Raw genomic sequence first — 21298 nt, forward strand, 5'->3', positions numbered from 1 at the left:
TTTTTTTAACACTCTTTTGCTAGTTTTCTATAGATACAGGAATTTGAGGTGAGCAACATTGGTAGTTAAATTGTAAAGTGCATGCCTAATAAAGGCCACTATGTTGATGTTTCATGATGTTTTACTTCACATTCAAATGTTGCTAAATGTTTCTTAATTCAGTAGTTTTAATTTAATGAGTAGGATTACAGCAAAATGTGAGAACAAATTTAAATAAACCAAGTAAATATATGCACGCATATCTTTCCATTATGTGCTTACAAAATAAAGCACAGCACATCATTTTTAAAACCCACAATATAAAATCCAGTTTCCCTATAGCAAATTTTCTTTTTTAAAAAGCAGTGACTTGGCAGTCTGACAGACATGAAGCTGCAATAAGTCATCTTTTTTGTTTAACTATGTGCTTAATTGCTTTTTTATTCTCTCAACAGTCATTTACAGATAATCTTAAACAAATACATGTAAGGATGTCATTGTTTTGTTTTACTGTATTATTATTATACAGAAGAAAACAATAGAAAAAGAGAAACAGTCATAAGCCAGAAAACATTCTAACTGCAATGATCAATCAGAACATTCCAAATTACAGATTTGTTCCATTTGTTGTTATTTTTTAAAGAAAATACTTGTATTTGAACTTTGTATTTATTTGTTTGCTTGCTTGCTTGCTTGCTTGCTTATTTATTTATTTATTTATTTATTTATTTATTTATTTATTTATTTATTTAATTTTTATGCTGCCCATCTCATGGATACACTAGGCAGCTTGCAATATAATAAAAAATAAAAAAGCAAGACAAAACAATTAAAATTAAGAGAATTAAATAGAAAAGCTTAAAAAAATGTAGCTACTAAAATCAAATCAAGTATAGTTTGCAAACACTTAATAGAATTCTCTTATATAATTATTTGTTGGTCTTAGGTATGTATCTAAATAGTGGTAAGAAAAAAATGTCTATCTGTATTTAACATCTTTTTTTAAAATAACAACAGAGGTTGTGGTCCTGACAAAGATCACGTATACTTGCAATTGCACCATTTGCCACCACAGCAGCTAGCAATGCGTCTTCCTGGGATTTCAGAAACTGCTATGATATTTGCTGGTGTGGATGTCACAAAAGAACCTATTCCTGTCCTACCTACTGTGCATTACAATATGGGAGGTATCCCTACAAACTACAAAGGACAGGTAATTTTCAAAACAATTATTTATTTATTTATTCATTAAATTATATACTGTCCATCTCACTATTGAATTTTAATTTTAAATAGACTAGATGTTTATTTTTTATACATTATTTAAAGCTTTGACAGTATATCAAAACAGAAGTTCTCATTAGTTTTCCTCCTGTGCCTTAATCTAGTGTCAACATTTTTTTTATTATGAGGTGCCATGTCTTGTCTATATACATTTGTGCATATATATATACGGTACATATATATATATTGACAGGTAAGTATATATATATATATATATTGACAGGTAATTACACATGAAAATGGCAAAGATCAAATAGTACCTGGTTTATATGCTTGTGGTGAAGCAGCTTCTGCCTCTGTTCATGGTGCTAATCGACTTGGTGCAAACTCACTTTTGGACTTGGTGGTCTTTGGTCGTGCCTGTGCTCTTACCATTGCAGAATTATGCAAACCTGGTAAGTCTCTTTAATTTTTAACATTTAAAATGTGTACCTTAAATTTTGCAATGCTGTATTTTGTAACACAAAAATTAAGAACACTTCATTTATGTCATAGAAAGTTACATGAGTCCTCAAATTATGACCATAATTCTGCCCATTGGGGTCAATGAACTACCTCAAGTAACAGCTAGTCATCCTTGCTCTTCCCAGTGCATTTGTTCATCAAATATATGTGTCATTAATTGGAGCATCAGGTATCTTAGGGATGGCCTACTTGCCTTGGGTTTCCCAAGGCCTCCTCCATCCTTTGAGATTCTCTTGGCTCTGGTTTTGCCCCTTGGGTAGCCATACAAGCCTACCACAAAGTTGATTGTCTTGCCAGCAAGAAATAATGGGGAAACAAATACGGAACACACCTGCCTTTTGTAGTTCTGCCACTGTTTTTCCTCCTGCCAAGATGCTCCTGCCTTTCTGGGCCAAAAAAGGAACCAGTTCCCTGGCTTTTTAGAGTTTTTTGCCCCAGTCCATTGGTCACCGATCAGCTGGCCATCAGGAAATTGCAAACTCTTGGCTAAAGCAGTAATTTCAGTACTAATTCAATTTAATAGGCTGGTTGTTTGCTGTTATTTTCCTTCCTAAATAATGGAGACAATCCGTAGCCTTTTTTATACAACATTGAATACCATATAAACTAAATCACAGAAGTCTGTAAAAGATGATGATAAATCATGTACTAGCTTCCCCAAAGTTTTCCCTTGCTTTAACTCCCTTCCTTCCCCAGAAAGCCAGATTTCTTCAATAAACAAAACAAAAAAGCTGAAAGAGATAGACTTGTTGATCTTTCTCCCCTCCCCAATTATGTGCCTAAACAAAATTTCTCACTTCTGCTCTCCAAACACTATCTTTTTTAAAAACCTGACTCCAGGCTGAAGAGTACAGGAAAGAGAGGAAGCAAGCCAGCAAAGAAACTTTTTCTGAAGCTTTTTGCCTTCAGCAGCTACAGAAAAAAAATCAGCTCAGAATTTTGCAAAGCTTTTAACTGTTTGTCTGACTGCCTGTAGAACCCAGCTAGGATTCTAAAGACAAGTCCTAGTTAGGTCCTACAGGCAGTTAGACAAAAGGGTGTGCAAAGACCCAGGTTCTGTCCCATTTTGCTGCAGCTGGCTAAACTTCCTGAATTTTAGCTGCAAAAAGCATTTGTTTGTTTCCTTCCTTTCCCTATTCTTCAGTCTGAAATCAAGGTATGGTTTTTAAAAGGATTAGAGATTAGAGGGCAAAGGTGGGGAGTTTAGCACTTTATGGTGGGGTAAAAAGATCAAGAAGTCTATTTCTCCTAGCTTTTTTGTTTTGTTTTGTTTTGTTTTGTTTTGTTTTCTTTATTGAAGAAATTTAACTTGGATGAAGGAGATTAAAGCAAGGCAAAGGTTTTGGGAAGCTTATCTTGAAGCTACTGTCTTAGCATGTAGGATCTGATTTCCCAAAAGTCTGCAAGAGCCAGGAGAAGTTTGTATTCTCCCAACAGCCATCTGATCAGGGCAGAAAGCTCTGAAAGCAGCCACCAAGAATTGTCAGTCCTGAAAATTGAAGCATTAAAATTGCTGCTTAGAGTGGCAAGGGAACAGCCCCAAGTGCTGCGGGATGGGATGGGATGGGATAGGAGGAAGAGAGGTGGGAGCAGGTGCTGCAGCATCCCTATAATCAGTTGTAAGGGCAAATGACCATAAGGACACTACAGCCCTTGTAACTTTGATACAGAGTCTTACATAGTTTTGAGGTGTCTTTCGTAACTTTTTCATTAATTGACATGTCATATCTGGAAGACTACCTCTAATTGCATTTCTCTGTATCAACTTTTGCTTGAATTTGCATGAAAATTATAATGCGGGGGGGGGAGAGATATTTTCTTTTTTTGTAGTACAAAATTCAGAGAATGACTAACTTTACACCACGAACAGATTTGTAAGTGATAATCACCATCTTCAATTGTATCCACAACTGAATGACCACTTCCGTTTTATTGATTCCTTGAATGGTAATGGCCAGTACAAATTGTCAGTTGTATAGAATGGATTCTTCTGTATTTTTATAAGATAGATGGGAATATGGGTAATATAGTCTTTGAGGGGTCCTTGGTGTTGTCTGAGCTTGCTTTTTTCTTGTAGACATTTTATTACTCAAACAAGGTAACAGCATCAATGATGATATTAGCTAGTTTGGGTAATGAAACATCTATAAGAAAAAAAACAAGCTCGTAGAGCACCAAGAACCCCTCATGTCAACCCTGAGCTACAAATATTCTCCTTTATTATCTGTATTCCCTTCAAAGAAACACTGTGCAGTTAAATAATAATTATGTTATTCTTGTTAGGGGAATCAGCTCCATCAATTAAATCAAATGCAGGTGAAGAATCTGTTGCAAATCTTGACAAATTACGTTTTGCCAATGGAAATATAAGAACATCAGAACTGAGACTTAATATGCAAAAAGTAAGTAAGAACTTTGGATTGGAGGATAGGCTTTTAATCTGAACTTGCAGCACATGATTAATTATTAACTCAATTTCAGAATGTTCTAAATATTTTTTCCCAAAAAAATTCTACCCTTGACTTTTTCAAATTTAATACCAACACATCTATCCGTAAGCTAAATTGTTCTGACCTAGGATTCCTGATACAATAGAAGCACATAATGAGTCCTAAAAACCCTCTCTTTATTTCCACGGCTGTGAATTCTGCTCATTCAGAGTCGTTCATTCCCAATCTGTTCATTCACAGAGGAGTCCCAAATAATTGTAAAGAGTCCAACAGAAATTTGCCACAGTTCTTCCGGATAATGGTGATAAACACCCACCTTTATCTCCCTTGACACGCTGCCAAGACCTAATTGGCAATTAAATTTGCAAAGCCACATGGAACACAGAGTCAACACGAACTGCAGTCTTGGAACCGGCCAGCACAAACAACAGGTGCTTTCTGCAAAGGGCTCACGTGCTTTTGCTCCTCCTTTATGTCTTATGGGAGGGGCCAGTCATCTCCAAGCCCTACTCCAGAGTCATCTCTTTTGTTTTAATTGCCTTCTGGCAGCTCTGCACATGCGTGCACTGGGAACAGGCTCCCCCTGTTCCTCTACCTCGCTGATGTCCGACTCTGGAGGCTCTGGAATCTGCACATAACTCCCAGATGGCCCTGGCCCCATCTCTGCCTCCAATGCAGAGCCCTCATCCAAGCCTTCCCCAGACTCCAGGACTGGCCCATGTTCTTCCCCAGCCTCCTCAGTGTCCGACTCTGCTGCCAGCACCAGAGGTCGCCAGCAGACCACAACATAAATATTGATAAATTATCAAGGCCTAATTTGATATGGTTGTTGGGTTCAGCAACTTAAATTGAAGTTCGTTTAGTCACAGAGTCCAAGCCTTTTCCAATTGCAAGAGGGGCTCCTAAACCAACCTGCTTTCTAGTTCCATAGCGTTTCTCCCCACAGCTCAAAATGCTCTTCTTTTGCTGGAGAAATGGAAAAGCTACATCGCAAAAGGAAAAAATGTGCAGGGAAAGCAAAGAAGAATCCTCTGAAGTCGTCATTTTCCCCAATGTGGAGTAGGAGAGATCAAGCAACTCCATGAGGCAAGTTCGTGGATCTAAAAAAAAAAAAAGTAAGATCAGCCTTTCCAACTTCCTAACAAAAAAAAGTAAGAACTCGCAAAGCTGGAAACGCTGATCTTTTCTCTTTTTTTAGTCCCATGAACTTGCCTCGTGGAGTTGTTTGGTCTCTCTTGTTCAGCATTAGAGAAAGCGACTACTTCAGGGAATTCTTATATATTTTATTATTTTATAGGCTAGAGAGTTTGAATCCAAATTGAAAGGGAAGGAGAAAGAATACCATCTTGATGTGTACCTCAAAATAGAGTTAGGAAAAGATTCATGAATAATTACAGTTGAATTAGAAATGAAATAATTCATTCAGTTCATAATAATTGGTCAAAATTACCCTTAAATATTTTCAAGAAACAACATTAAAGCCTTGTGCAACATCCAGGAAGTTATAGCTGATAGGCCACCTCTATTACACTAGAATAAAAGTGTCAATTACAAATTTGATATTTTCAGAAACTTGATAGAGAACCTATGCAAACCCATTTAATAATTGTACTGAATGAATTTCTGTCAGTTTCAAAACACTTCATCAAAAAACTCTGCTTAGTCTTTGTCTTAGTCTTATATGAAAATATATTTAAATTGTTAAAAATCTGTAGAGTATGGTCTGAAACAGTGACAACATATAAAAAAACCGAAATCCCAGAAAATATTCTTGACATAACAATTTCTGTGTATGGGAAGAAAAAAGTATACTCCTATTGGAAACTTTAATAGAATATGAAATATCCATTTCGTATTAATTTAGACATAACTGTGCAAAAATGAATTTGAGAATATAATTGGGTAATCGAGCCTCTGAAAAGTACCTGAAGTTTGTTTCCAATCACCTCCAACTAGTCTGTGGGTGAGCTTTGACACAATTATTTTGGCAAATGTAGAAACTTAAATTCTTACTTAAAGCTATCAAAGAAAATGAATTGAAGTGTATTGCTCCTTCATTCTTTATAGACAATGCAAAGCCATGCTGCTGTATTCCGTACAGGCCCTGTCTTAGGAGAAGGCTGTGAAAAAATGTCCAGACTTTATAAAGATTTGGATGATCTGAAAACATTTGATAGAGGTATTGTTTCAATACAGACTTCATAAAAGTGTGAAAATTCATAAATTCTTTTATCCAATTAACCTAAATATATCTGCATCATAATTTTATTTAAACAAATCAGACTGGGTCAATTGATCTGCAGAAAAGTAAGTTAAAAATGGGATCTGGGATCTGAACTTTCCTAAGCAAATAGGTTGTTAGATGAAACAGCATGTGACTACACAGCTTACTAACAGCAGTTACAGCAATTCTCGCTGTGGTTGTTAAATCAGGACCAGGATGATGATGATGATGATGATGATGATGATGATGATTGATTTATATGCCGCCCTTCTCCGGAGACTCAGAACGGCTTACAATGTGTTAAGCAATAGCCTTCATACTTTTGTATATTTATACAAAGTCAGTTTATTGCCCCCATAATCTGGGTCCTCATTTTACCTACCTTAGAAAGGATGGAAGGCTGAGTCAACCTTGAGCCTGGTGAGATTTGAACTTGCAGTAATTGCAGTCAGCAGATGTAAGTGGATGTTAATAACAGTGCTTTAGTCTGCTGAGCCACCACAGCTCAGTTTTATTAAATTAAATATTAAATATTAATTTATTGTTAAATGTAGTCTTCATGCTATTCCTGCCCTACATACGCACCACTACGTCAACTCTTCACAGCTTCTCTCCCCACTATTTCTGTCATTTTGGCTCCGTTGCACTCTGCCATCTATCCAAATTGTATTCTATCACCATCACTTACTTGATATTACCCCTGCCACCTGCAACTATCATATTCTTTTTCCTTGGCATGCAGTCTCTGTTGATGCTGGGCTTGCCACTGCTACCTCAGGTGGGCTCCTGATGGGTGTGCCCCACTTTAGTTGTTCCAGCATGCTGGACGATCCCATGTGTGCACACCCTATCTGCCTATCAGGATTCCACCAGATGCAATTCACTGCCTCCTCCTAGCTTCCAGCTATGGTGCTGCAAAGCAGCTGTTCATTCAACAGCATGGTGGTGCCTTATGAGATGCAAGAAAAACAAAGTAAGTGCAGTCTGCCAGTCATGACCTGGAGCAATCATAGCCCAGGCAGCGGTCCCTTGCTCAGCTTAGGTTATGCCTCTCTCCTGTCCTGATGTGCCTGTCTGGCTTGTGACAGGACTGCTGTGATCCCCATCCTTATTCCCATCCTACCTCTGTGTCTGCCTTCTCCATTTGTGTTGTGTTGCTAAAGAAGAAAGTCAGCAATGAATACAAAGGTTTGTTTACAAGACACATGTTTAAGGACAGCCCTCTCTGCTGCAAGCTGATTAGGAGACTTTCAGCCAGAGAGGTGACAGCAGGCGGGGCAGAGGCAAGCATGTATGTAGGACCCCCGGCCCTCAGTGGCTGAGACTGCTGAAATGGGGCCTGCAGCAGAAAGGGCTGTGTTTAATGCAATGATGTATTTTTTTTCCTTATCTCAAACTTTTTTAGCATATAATTTTTATTGAAAGTTTCAAAAACAATAGTAAGAAATAATGCAAACTCTCAAATAGAATGAAAGGAAAGAGAGAAAGAAATTCAAAACTAAAAATGGAAAAAGGTAGAAGAAAAGGAAAAAGGAAAAATGTAAAGATATAAAGAAGTAGCTTCTAATCTTCACAACAGTTAATAAGTACAATTACATTTTAGCCTCTCTAACATGATGTCATGACTCTCTTCTTTCTATAATCTATTCTATCTAATCATCAAAATTGTAAATCTTAAATTCATTTTTTCTTTTTTATCCAAAAAGTCCATAAGGGATTTTCAGTCACCACTAAACGTAGATATTGTCTTTTCTTTAACCAAACAACTCAGGTTAGCCATTTCAGCAAGTTCTGTCATCTCCACCAAATGTTCCTCCATATTTCCCATCATTCCCATTTGTATATTAGAATCAATGCTTTTAGTCCACTGTATCATATATTCAACCTTTTCATATTGTTTCAAATTGGAATAAACTACACATTTTAGCAATTATATTTTATCCTTGCTCCAGATATCTTAATAAACAAAACTTTTTACAGTATACATTGCTGATTTCCTTCTTTAAGAACAAAAATGAAAAAGGCAGAGGCAGAGATGGGACAAGGACTGGGTGAGGAAGCACACCACCCCTGTCACCAATAAAGCAGAATATTCGTATCTCAAGGTTGAAATGAGGGATCCTTGGTGCTCTTTGAGTTTGGTTGTTTTCTTGCAGACATCTCATTACCCAAACTAGGTAATACTATTAATGCTCATGATGATGTTACCTAGTTTGAGTAATGAAATGTCTACAAGAAAACAATCAAGCTCAGAGAGCACCAAGGATCCCTGTTACAAGTCAGGGAGGAGCATCTGTAGAGGAGATGAGTATAACCTACTCATCAGGGCTTTGCTAGCTGGGATGTGGCTGTTTCAGGTCACAGTCTGCAGCTTGCAACTCTCTCACTTTTGCATACCTCCCAAGAGGAGCAACCCCTTATAAAAAAACAGCTGTTTTGCAACACCACAGCCAGGAGGTGTCAGTGAGTTACATCAAGGCCCAGCACACAAAAGTGATATGCACTTGGAAATGTGTAGCAGAAAACCTAGCATCTGGGATGGCAGTGGCAAGCCCAGTGCTGACACTGCTGTCACTTTGAGGAAGAAGAGATATATGACAAAGGTCAGCTGGGCAGGGCAGTAGATAAGTAGTGGTAGTGTACAAGATGGCCAAAAGGGAAGAGATGAGGTGATATAGGTGGGGATCACAAAGGCCTTATAAATTATGGCAGATTGTGAAGTTCAGCTGGGGCAATGGAGAGTGATAGGTAGGTGGCTGAATGCAGGGTGGCCAAAATGGCAGAGATGGAAGGATATAGCAGAGGGAGGGAGTTGAAATGTATCCTTGGCAGCCCATCTCCATTTATGACCGTATTGTATGTTTCAAATTGGGTCCAGTCATGTGATTACTTGCATTATGATTGTCATGACTTATTGCCGGACTTCATTACAGTTGTAAGATGTAGACTACCTATGCATTACAGTCTTAGCACAGTAACCTTAAATTACAGGAAACAGATTCTGGTTGAAAGTTTAGAAAAATAGTGGGACCAATTACTAAAAAAGTATGATAGGTTTGCCTTTGTTACAGATATTCAGACAGAAGTTAAGCATCCAACTGCTCATGTTGCTTTAATTTAGATTCCCCCACTGATCAGGGTTGAAATCAGTGACTTAAATATGTAAATCAGCAAAACTATAGAAATGAAATCTTTGAGGCAATCTACACAGCTGCAATTTTGTTTTCCTTGCCTGCTGGGGCTTTTCAGGCACTGACATAACTTGTTTCTATACTATTGAAAATGTCATTTGGAAAGCTGCTCAGCTTTTGGAGATTTTTTTTTTTTGGTTTTCTTTTTTGCAATCTAGCCATCCCCCTCAACTTATGTATGAGAAATTCACAATTCATTTCCTTACTCAGAAGTATATCTTGTGTTCAACATTTATTGTTAAATATATTTATCAAGCTGCATTTGAGTCTTAAAGAAGTATTAAGCTTATTTCTGTTTCTGTGATAGTACCATTAAATTATACCGAAGGAAGAATCTAGTGAGTCTGCTGAAGTTCTTTCTTCCTATAATTTCTAAAACTGCTCCATACTTCTTGTTGTACTTGTAGGTGTTGTTTGGAATACTGACTTGGTAGAGACTTTGGAACTACAAAATCTCATGCTGTGTGCTTTACAAACTATTTATGGAGCAGAAGCTCGAAAAGAGTCACGTGGAGCTCATGCTAGGGAGGACTATAAGGTACATATTTATTTAGAAGTAATTTCTTCAACTGCTATCATAAATACTCTTAGTGTAGGCAAGATAAGGTTTGTACTTTTTATAGAGCTGTCAAAGCCTATTTCTCTGTCAAAGAAGCTTTACTTATATTGCATTTAATATCTTAAGAATGTGTGCAAACAGGCCATTTTCTGTCACTGAAATTATAAAATACATAATGTCATTATCTTGATCACTTTCTTAGAAGGGATTCTTTTGCAAAATGGTACAGACCACCAACAAGAAGAATGTGGTTTTCTTCCATGTTTTCCCAAGGAGGCATTTATTATAGAAAAAGTCTGTCTGTTTGTCTGTCTGTCTGTCTATCCCATCCATCCATCCTGTACCAAAGGTACCATTGCTACTTTGAAGTTACATTGGTTTCTGTTGCTGCTACATGCATTTCCTTGCCCAGTTTTTCCTCCCTCTCTATTGAGAGGTGAAGGGAAGATGCTTCACCAGCTGCTTTAGTTGGAACAGCTTACATTAGCAATAGCACTTAGATTTACATACCGTCCCCATAGTGCTTTACAGCAGTCCCTGGAAGTTTACAGTGTGACTGTAATGGAGCCTGATCCATCCTCATATTGCCCCCAACAATCTGGATCCTCATTTTCTGACCTCAGAAGAATAGAAGGCAGAGTCAACCTTGAACCCTGTCAAGATCAAACTCCAGGCTGTGGAAAAGCTTGCCTGCAATACTGCATTCTAACCACTGTACCACCAGGACTTCTACATCCTGTGATAATACAAATAGTCCTCGTAATGTGACTATAATGGAGCCTGATCCAGTCCTCCCAGGGCTTTCTGCATCTCCGAGACATCCTCATGCTCTGCTTCCTTCCTCTTGGGTCTCCATAGGTCTTTTCCCATGACTACCAGGTTCCCTAAGTCTTAAGCTTGATTCCTACCCCATCAGGCCAAATATTCTCCTCCATCTTACCTTTGAAGCAATGGAACAGGTTGCTTTGTCACTCATGATTCCTGAATCTTGCAGCTCTGAGGAATCCCATTAAGGCAGCAAAATGGAGTGGTTTGTCCCCCATACATGTCTACAAGCAAATGGAGGCAAAATTGAGCTGCTTCTGTGTTGGCCTTAGAAACCCTTACATTTTGCTGCATTAATGAGGTTGCACAATGCAGCAGAGAACTTCTGAAAATAGTAGAAAGCTTCTATAGAGCTATGCAATCTGTATTAAGGCAGCAAACTAGAGCAATTTGTCCCTGGGACACAGTGGTGACCCCAAAACAGCTGCCATTTTGTCCCCACCCATTTCTGGATGGGGATGAAATGGCAGTCACAAAAGAAACTCCCACTTTGCTGTCTTAATGAGATTGCACAGCAATCATGCCATGCAGCAAAACCTGTTGCAGCACTATTAAAGGCTTTGGAGCTCTTCAAAAGGTAAGTGAGGAGGAGTGTGTAGGCCTGAAGGAGTGGGAATGGGTCTAAGGTTTGCTAGGAATTGTTTGGGGAAGCAAATACTTGCAAGGACTGAGGAGAGGGAAGATAAGTGGGAAAGCACTTCAGCATCGCTGTGATCAGTCATAAGGGTAAATGGCAGTGCTGCAGTGGCATTTAGAGAGTCCGCCATAATTCCAAACATCTGTTAAGCAACAATTGTAAGTCAAGGACTACCTGTATCTTAATATCATCAAACAACAACCTCTGCCTATGTCATAATAATAATAGAAAGCAAAGATAACACCAATTATCTTTGGTAATAGGCACCTTGGGGCAATCCCAAAATATCTGGAGCATCACTTGAACATCACCAGCATTGACAAAATCACTATCAGCCAATTGCAAAAGATTGCTTTACTTGGAATAGCTTACATCCTGTGTTGATACCTTTAACACGATAAAATAACATCATTTGCCTATCCCAATCCTTGGGAAGCACTTGATAGGTGGATAAAAATCACAAATCCAGTCTACATACCCTACTTACTGTGCACTCAACCATAATAATGAATCATTTTCATTACATTGCACACATTTATGACCAAATTTCATCCACCTGACAACAAAGGCCTTCAGTGTCAAACTGTTTACAGTTTGGTTATTTTCAGGTAGTAGTGCCAGGGAAGCAGAGGATTCTAATCAATCAATTGAGGCCACAGAGCTAAGCTTGTTAACTTGCAATTATCCCTTAGTGAAGCACTTGATGAAAACCAGCTCGGGAAGAGATAGCTTATTTAAGCAATTACCCCACCCTGCACAAATGGGCAACAATAAAAGAAAAAAAAATGGCTCAGGTACAGGACACTGAATGGTTGGCTGCAACCAATGATTTTTGTCTCTGGCTCTCTCTGGCTTTGGTTCTTTGTCTATCTCTATCTTCTCTCTCTCTAGCTTAGCGATCATTTCACTTCTGATTTAAGAAACAGCATACCATCTTTTGGAAATGTGCTCCAAATATAATTCTTTCTCCAGTGCAAAGTGGAGGAGAATAAGTGCTGCAGGCATCTTTAATACAGCGCTTCTGTCTATATCCAGTGCCCATAGCACATGCAATTGATTGAGCCTGAATCTGTAACTTTCCATTCAGACCCAAACAATCCTTGGGCACTAGACAGAGCCTTGACCAGTCTGGAGTTGATACATATATATATACTATAGCCTGTGAAAGTAGGAAGTCATAAAATTTAGACTTTATGTTATGTTCCAGTGAATGGGCCTAAAGTTTTGGGAACAAATATGCAATATTCTAAATGAAGAATTAGTGACATGTCTGTTTGGTGACATAAATGAAGGGTAACAAAGTACAATAAAAGAGTTCAGAAAAAAATGGGAAGAAGAAAGCAGAACTGCTTAATTTTTTTGTACCTGTCTTTATTTAAAAGGAAAAAATTGTCCAATTTGACAAAGACAGCTTAGTAACACAAGTCAAAAAAGTCAAGAGAACATATATCTACTCTAAATGAGTTGAAAGCACCAGGACCAGATGTATTCTTCAGGACCAGGGTTCTGAAGGAGCTGACAGACATGATCTTGGAATCGTTGAAGCATATCTTTCAAAAATTGAGCACTCGGGAAATACCAGAGGACTGGAAAGGAGCTGATGTGGATCATCACAAAAGGAAATTAATCTTTTAAAAAGAGGGAAAACATCAGTACCTGGGAGGATACTAGAAAAGATAATCAAGCAACACATCAGCACATAACTAGAAATAAGCAAAGTTGTTACTAGAAGCTAACATGTCAAAAACAGATTATGCCAGACAAATCTTATTGAATTTGTCCAATGAGACAAATTGTTGTCTTATAATAATGAGTGGACCAGTGAAATGTTGTGGACGTAATATACTTGGACTTCAGTAAGGCATTTGACAAGGTGCACCACAGTCTACTTCTTGGTAGGATAGAAAAATGAGGGCTAGACAGCATCACCACCAGATAGATTCATAACCAGCTGACCAATCACACTTAATGTATAATTCTCAATGGAACTATATCTACAAGGTTCTGTCCAAAGCCCAGTACTCTTCAACATTTTCATAATGAGTTAAATGAAGGGATAGAAAGGGAATTCATGAGAATTGCAGATAACACTAAACTGGGGCAACACTGAAAAAGATAAGTTTAATATCCAGAAGGATCTTTGACGGATTTGAACTATCCAACAAAAAGCAATTCAGTGGTGAAAAAAAGTTGCACTCTTGCACTTAGGCAAGAAAAACCAAATGTACAGGTCTCAAATAGGTAGTACCTGGTTCAATAGCAGTGACTCTGATCAGAGTTAGATATCTAGGAGTCCTAGTGGAAATTAAGTATGAACTAGCAATGTGTTACAGCTGGCAAAAAAGCCAATACAGTTCTAGACTGCATCAACAGAGGGATAGTATCAATATCATGCTAAGTATTAGTACCATACTTGGAATACTGCATCTGGTTTTGGTTACTACAATACAAAACAGATGTTGAGACTAGAAAGTGCAGAGAAGAGCAACGAAGATGATTAGGTGACTGGAGGCTAAAACATAGAATGAACAGTTGTGAGAACTGGGTATGTCTGGGTATGTACCTCTAGAAGGACTAGAGGTAATATGAAAGTAATCTTCCAGTATATGAGGGGTTGTCACAGAAAAAAGGGGGTTATCTTATTTTCCAATGCACCAGATTAGAAATAACAGATATAAGTTTATCAAAGAGAGATCAAACCTAGACTTATGGAGAAATTTCCTGTCAGTGAGAACAGTAATTCAGTGGAACAGCTTGCTCCAGAAATTATGGGTGCTCCATCACTGTAGGTTTTTAAGAAGAGATTGGATATTATCCAGAATGGTATAGGGTATGAGCAGTGCATTGGACTAGAAGACCTTCAGGATTCCTTCCAATTCTGTTATTCTCTTACTGTAAAACATATAAGGGCTGGGTTATATAATTAGCAGATACTTGAATCTGTTATCAGTGTGAGGGTCAACACTTATATTTACCATTTAAGATGTGTTAAGCTAGTTATGTTGTTTTGAAACATACCTGATCTTACCTGAATGTGAGTTTCAAACATAATATACTCTCACTTGTATTTTATGTTCTAGGTTAGGATAGATGAATATGATTATTCTAAACCAATTCCAGGACAGCAGAAGAAACCATTTGAGCAGCATTGGAGAAAACACACACTTTCTCATGTAGATGTGAAGACCGGGAAGGTATAAAACATTTCCTTAATTTTAATATTTATTTAGTTGTATACTACTTCTAGTAACACAGGTCTTGAAAGGAATGATTAAATAAATTATTAGAAATAATAGAGAATATTGTGCTTGAAGGATTTATATGTATGTCTTGCTTTTCCTTGAGGAATCGGAGCCTCAATTATGTCTTTTCCCATCTTTCCTTTGGTTTGGTTTGGTTTGTTTTTTTTTTGAATAGTGAGGTATCCCTAGTAGAGAAGGTATAAGCTAAAGGTCACTATGTGAACTTCCTTGCATAATTGGGTCTGGACCAGGAATTAGCAACCACATAGGGCAGTGGTCCCCAACCTTTTGGGTGCCAGGGACCAATTTTATGGAAAGCGGTTTTTCTACAGACTGAAGGGCATGGTTTTGCACACTGCCTGGATTTTACTCGTGCACGGATGGAGCTTCGCTGACTTTCACAGCCCTGTTCTGTCTGCGGCCCAGGGGTTGAGCATCCCTGACATAGATAATAGAGGCCATGTCTGAAGGCAGAGGGCAAGCTGATTTCTTCCTTTGCATCAGATGAATACACTGATATTGGAAGTATTTGTAATAGAATTATAAACATGAATTCTGTTTTAGGACCACAGTAGGTCAGATAAATATACAGGTAGTCCTCACTTAATATGCATTCGGTCAGGAACCATTCAAAGTTACAACTGGTATTCAAAGTTATGGCTGTTGTAGCACCTGCTTGATAATGGGGTCAAAATTTGGGCATTTGGCAATCAACCCACATTTATAATCACTGTGTGCATTCAATGCTTCCAATCCACCTATTCTTCCCCATGTCTACTTTGCAATCTGCCTCTGTCAACCTTTGCAATCCCAGCTGACCTTCATTGTCTTCTTGTTCCCACTGTTGGCCCAGGATCCAGGTCCTGGGCACACCTCCGGAACATTTGGAAAGAAGCCTTGCTTGCTGAAGAAAGGTTGCTGGGCCCAGATGGGTAGGAGATGGGACAGAGCCAGCAACTTGTATAAGGCAGGAAAAGTGGGAAGTCCTCACGTAACAATTGTACTTTTCTTTATCTAATAACTAGACTGAGGTGACTGGAACGCCAATCGCTAAGCAACATAGTTATGTAATGTGTCACCTAATAACTACCTTTTTAGCAACATAAATTTCAGTCCCAATTAAGGTAATTAATGAGGTCTACCTCTATTTCATATTGGGACTAAAAACTGTATGATTTGGGGTGACAAGCCAGATCCAGCCTATAGGCCATAGGTAACCAAACCCTAGTTTGGATCATCATTATATCAAAATTGTATATAATCTTGCCTATCTAAAGTCACCAATGTGGCTTACAATACAAATAGTCCTTGCTTAACAACTATAGTTGGGCTTCAAATTATAATTATAATTAATTGTAATTGTTAATCAGGTCACATGATATCACTTGATTTTACTACTATTACTATTGCCATAAAGTGAGTCACAATAGAGATATAGAGTAAGAAAATCTAGTCATTAAGATGATCCATTCTCCTGAATGGGCATTTTTGTTGGAAAACAGCAAAATAGCCCATTGAATATTGCAGTCATATGACTTAGACTCTGCAGCCAGTCGTGAATGCAAGCCAATTGCCAATTGCCAAGCACTCTAAGTACTATCATGTGGCTGCAGGGGGATGGGTGCAGCGATTGTAACTTTGAGGATGGGTTGTAAGTAACTTTTTGTTGTCCATTATAATTTTGATCAATAAATGACCAGTCATTAAGTGAGGACTACCTGTACTCCTACCCTTACTTTAAATTTCTAATAAATAATAATTTCTAATACAGTGGTACCTCAGTACTTAACTGCTTCAAAACTTTGATACGCAAAACATTTTCATGTGAAAATGTCCTAGTATTCAAGAGTATTTTGGTAATCAACACACTGCAAAAGGAAGTGGGTGACAGCCGCAAAGGGTGGACAAGAAATTGACCATGCTGGAAAAGTCACTGATATAGGAAAAAGGACAGATAAGAAGTCCTTTCCAGCCAAAACAAAGGGTCACGTAAGTGGCATGTTTTGTTTGATACTCATCCTTTTTAGTACTCATGCCTCCCAGAACCAATTAAGGACGAGTACTGTGGTACCACTGTATGTGATTCTTGGATATTTGCTTGATGAGGAAATTAAAATCTAATCTAGTAGGACAGAATATTGGGATAAAAGCCTTTTTATTCATTCTGCAGGAGGTTAAATAAAACCTTTTGGTTCTGCTTAGATGGTATTTATTAAAAGGACTGATCCTAAGTGAACAGCATCTTACGTATTTTTGACTCCATGCAAGTAGAGATAGTTGTAGAAGTATCTTGGTTTGACTTCAATAGTCTCAATGCTTTACTAAGCCACTTTATAGCATCGGTAAAACTTACATTGGTGTATGATCTGCAAACTGAAGGTTCACAAAAGGTTGAATATGACTTGAAGTTTGAATTAAAATTTTGCTATATAACAATTTGTGCTACTTAATTACAAAAGTAAAAAATACAATTTTAGCATGAATGTGGCAATATTATAGACCTGATTTCTTTTGTAGAATGTTTTTCACATAAATAAAATTTAAATACTTATGGTAATATATCATAATAATTTGTAAATTTATTAATATCAATGTAAATCATAAAATTAGAATTTTGACAAGGTAAATGAGAGATGAAGTATTAATAGTACTTTATTAATGATGAATCTTTATTTTTTTAAAGGTTTCACTGGATTATAGACCTGTAATAGATAAAACCCTGAATGAAGAAGATTGTGCTGCAGTTCCACCAGCCATTCGGTCTTATTAGTTATTTTGATTTAAATGTTTGCTTTTAATGCATATGCAAACATACCAGGCAAACGTTATCCATTGTAGTAGATAAAAATAGCATGTTAATTTAAACCTTTCAAAATCCAAAATCTGCTCTAATTTTTTATGCTTCATGTGTGAGAAAACTGAGTTTTGAGACATGAACTATATATTGCAATATCAAAATATTCTTGCATGCGAGTCAGTTTCTAATTTTTTCAGGACACTAGGAATCTGCTTATTGTTGCATACATTATTTTCATTCACCTGTAATAAATTTCTAGTGTGTTATATTAAGAAACTATACGTATGTGATGGAAATGAGGGGCTTTTATTGAATGTAAACGCACCATCAAGACCAGCAATGTAGAGTATCATTTAATAGATTGATTTGTGCTTACAGAAATTTATTACTGCATTGTAACTTTTAGTAACTGCATGACATTTAAAAATATAATTGCTGCAGTCATTATGATTATGAATGTTATTTCAAATGGGTTTTTCTTGATTGTTACAAGCACTTAAACTACTTTATCCTTTTCATTTTAGTGAGGTATTGAATTAAAATGGGTGTTTTTGAAAAAAAAATCTCAGGTCAGTAAGATAAATAAAGATAAATTGATAACTATTGGGTCAGATCTGCCATCTTCAGCTTATATGCTTTGCTGGCTTCTTTGCTGGCTAGGGAGAGAAGAGGGGGCAATGGAATGTAGAGAGTAGCGATGAGCAGGAAGAGGGGGTGACAGCTCTGATAGAAACAGAAGTGTGAGAATTGGCATGTTTAAGAACATCTGACCTGGAAAAAGAATGTGAAACTGCACCTGTTTACCAGTTTCAGGTATGGCTTGGTAGAAATAAAGGTATTTGCCTTTATTTAGAAATAAAGGTGTTCAGGTATTTGCCTCAATAAGCTTTACATTTTATTCAGCTGAATAAAAACATGCGCCTCAAAGCAAGATGGAACCTGAACACACAGTGACACTCATATTTCTATGTTTGCTAAATTATGTACTTCATCACCCAGAAAGGCTGGCACACTCTAGATAAGATAAAGAAGTACAGAAATATCCACAAGAGTACAGAAATAGTCATCCTTCTCCTTTGGAAGTCTTTCAAGGACATTGTGTGTCACTGATGTCCTGATGTCAGGAATGCTCTGGCCAATAAAAAGCATGTTCACAAGATGGTGATTCTCTGAGGCTTCCGGATAAAGTCACTGTCAAACTAGTTACTAAGTCTGCATTACTATTAATCTTCTCATCCATCCTATCACCCATCTTCTCCCACTTTTGACTATATGACTGTAACCTTGTTGCTGGTACCTTAAGATTTTTTTATATATATACATTTTTTTATTTTTTTCAGACACACAAACATAAAATACATAATTTCTGAACAGAGTATTGACCGAGTCAAAATTCATACAGCTTATTTTCTCCATATTTACTATATATATTCCAATTTCTGCCAATTATATATAATTGATATATAGTCAATATTAACATTCCCCCTCACCTCTTTCTCTTCACCTATCACAATTTTTTAATCTGTTGAAACCCTTTACTTTACGCAGTCATTAAACATTTTTTTTACATAATTTAACTTTTACATTTTAAATTTAAAAATAATTTTTTACAATTATTTCTTTAGTGTCAATTTTTCCCAAGGATGGACCACATTTTTTCTTATCTTACTACTTTATCCATTATTTGACTCTTAAATATATATTTCATTATATTTGTTTTACATCGTCTTTATCATTAATCATTTTACCATTTTAGCCAAAACAATACAATTCTTCCCATTTACTTTTATAACCCCCTTTTTCTGTTTCAAATTCATTCCAACTTTCCCCTTCAAATAATTTCTTTTTTTTTATAATTCAATTTTTACAGTCCCAGTATTGATGCAATTTCTTTACATTTTCAGGGTTACAAAATATATCTTATTCAAATACTATAATCAACAATATTACTTCTATCATAATTATTTATACAGCTGTTATTATATTTATATATAATTAAATAAATCCCTTCTAAATCATTTTATCTCAAATCCGTTATGTTGTCAGTTAAGTTCAATTTTAACAATCCCTATATTTTTAATTTTATTCATTTCTATTTCATTTAGATTTCAATATTTTAATCCTTTACATATATCCACCACCAGAAACAATACAATCCTTCACCTTTGTTTTTATGATTCTTTTTGTATAATTCAATTTTTACAATTCCATTAATTTCCCCTTAAATAAATCATTTTATATAATTTTGTTAATTTCCATTTCATTTACCAAATCACCTCTTATTCAAATAATATAGTCACCAATATTAATCCTAATTCTATTGTTAATACAATTATTACTTTACTATATTTCATATTACCCTTCCTCCTGTTCATTAATTACCTGTTTTAACCATTTTCTCCTGATCCATCTAATATACCACCCATTTTCTTTTTTTTTCTTTTTTTTCTTTTTCTTCTTTTTATAGTTATCCTCTCTTTTATTCTCTTCTGTTCTATTCCCCTTTTCTCTTACCTTCCTTGTTTCCCCATTGTTAATCCCAATGTAATCATTCAATTTTTCCCCTCTGAATTTTTTATTTTTAACATTGTTAATCCCAATGTAATCATAAAAAAAAATTCTTCCTAGATTACCGTATATTCTCAGATGATCTATTCCTCTTTTTTCCTCTGCTTCTTTCTAACCTTACTATTTTTAACAGTTAATCTCAGTGTGATCATTGAAATTATTATTCACTCTTTTATTCATTGCTCTTTAATTCAATGTAATCATTTATTTTTTTATCAGTGTCTTTGTCTTCAATAATATTTTAATTATTGAATTAATTAAATAATTAATTCAATTTTAAATCTTTAACAGGGCTTTTCTATTGTGGGCTTTTTAAAATTCTTTAATCTTCCTTTAAAGTTCAAAATTTTCCTTACAGTTTATATCCAACCTTGTTCCAAAAGTATTTTCTTTTGGGTTTCTTTTTCTTATAATAAATTTAGTCTCTCCAAATTCAGTATCCACATTTCAGATTTAAACATCAGACTCCATTTTGGGCTTCAGTGTTTTTTACTTCCACTTTATCTTTCCTCTGTCAATTAACTCCCCCTGACGCTATTTAGCTGCTGTTTCCATGCCAGGATAATTTTAAATAAATTTCCAATTTTTTTTCTTTATTACCTGTGAGTTGGCCAATCACTTACCCGGCACCAATACGCCGTCCAAATCTTCGCTCCTGTACAATACTTATTCTGGATGCCCCAGCTTCATGGTGGTCGCAATGGTTGTCGCCCCCCGCCGTTGGATCGAAGAGTTTGCTCTGGCTTTCTGAGGAACTTGCGTGTTCCTCTTTAGCTGTCTGAGATGCCTCTCCTTCTTCACCGTCCCTACAGGATAGTTCTGGTCCGAAGACCCCCCGACAGCGGTTCGTCTGGCTGAGTTTTTGCCAGGCTCATTACAGCCAGTCTCGCTGCAACGCTTCCAGTCTTTTTGTATCCTTAAGATTTTTATTGACTGTTTCATAATGTTATTTGATTGCTTATTTGTTCCCTATGACTATCATTAAGTGTTGTAAGTGTTGTACCTTATGATTCTTGACGAATGCATCTTTTCTTTTATGTACATCGAGAGCGTATGCACCAAGACAAATTCCTTGTG

General features: G+C 36.6%; 1 protein-coding gene and 1 long non-coding RNA gene across 3 annotated transcripts in view; one reads left to right on the forward strand and one right to left on the reverse strand.

Moving 5' to 3' along the window:
• Nucleotides 1–15761, reverse strand: part of LOC117664906 (uncharacterized) — a 32055-nt gene extending 16294 nt beyond the window's left edge. Inside the window, exons 1-2 of one of the 2 annotated variants that reach the window (XR_004591194.2) lie at nucleotides 15676–15754; nucleotides 11093–11201 (exon numbers count right to left, since the gene is read on the reverse strand). This is a non-coding gene — a long non-coding RNA (uncharacterized LOC117664906). Of the gene's footprint in view, nucleotides 1–11092; nucleotides 11202–12367; nucleotides 13243–15675 lie in introns of those variants that run through there. The other variant, XR_015734223.1, reaches the window with a different exon arrangement.
• SDHA (succinate dehydrogenase complex flavoprotein subunit A) overlaps nucleotides 1–18103 on the forward strand; it is a 40575-nt gene extending 22472 nt beyond the window's left edge. The window contains exons 9-15 of the mRNA XM_034416331.3: nucleotides 997–1192; nucleotides 1487–1658; nucleotides 4012–4130; nucleotides 6246–6357; nucleotides 10001–10131; nucleotides 14695–14808; nucleotides 17540–18103. Coding sequence (XP_034272222.1) covers nucleotides 997–1192; nucleotides 1487–1658; nucleotides 4012–4130; nucleotides 6246–6357; nucleotides 10001–10131; nucleotides 14695–14808; nucleotides 17540–17626 — 931 coding nt within the window. The 3' untranslated portion in view covers nucleotides 17627–18103. The remainder of the gene's footprint in view (nucleotides 1–996; nucleotides 1193–1486; nucleotides 1659–4011; nucleotides 4131–6245; nucleotides 6358–10000; nucleotides 10132–14694; nucleotides 14809–17539) is intronic.
• Nucleotides 18104–21298: the final 3195 nt, after the last annotated feature.

Source organism: Pantherophis guttatus, chromosome 4 (genome assembly GCF_059756535.1).
Source record: "Pantherophis guttatus breed Tessera chromosome 4, ASM5975653v1, whole genome shotgun sequence".
Lineage (NCBI taxonomy): Eukaryota > Metazoa > Chordata > Lepidosauria > Squamata > Colubridae > Pantherophis > Pantherophis guttatus.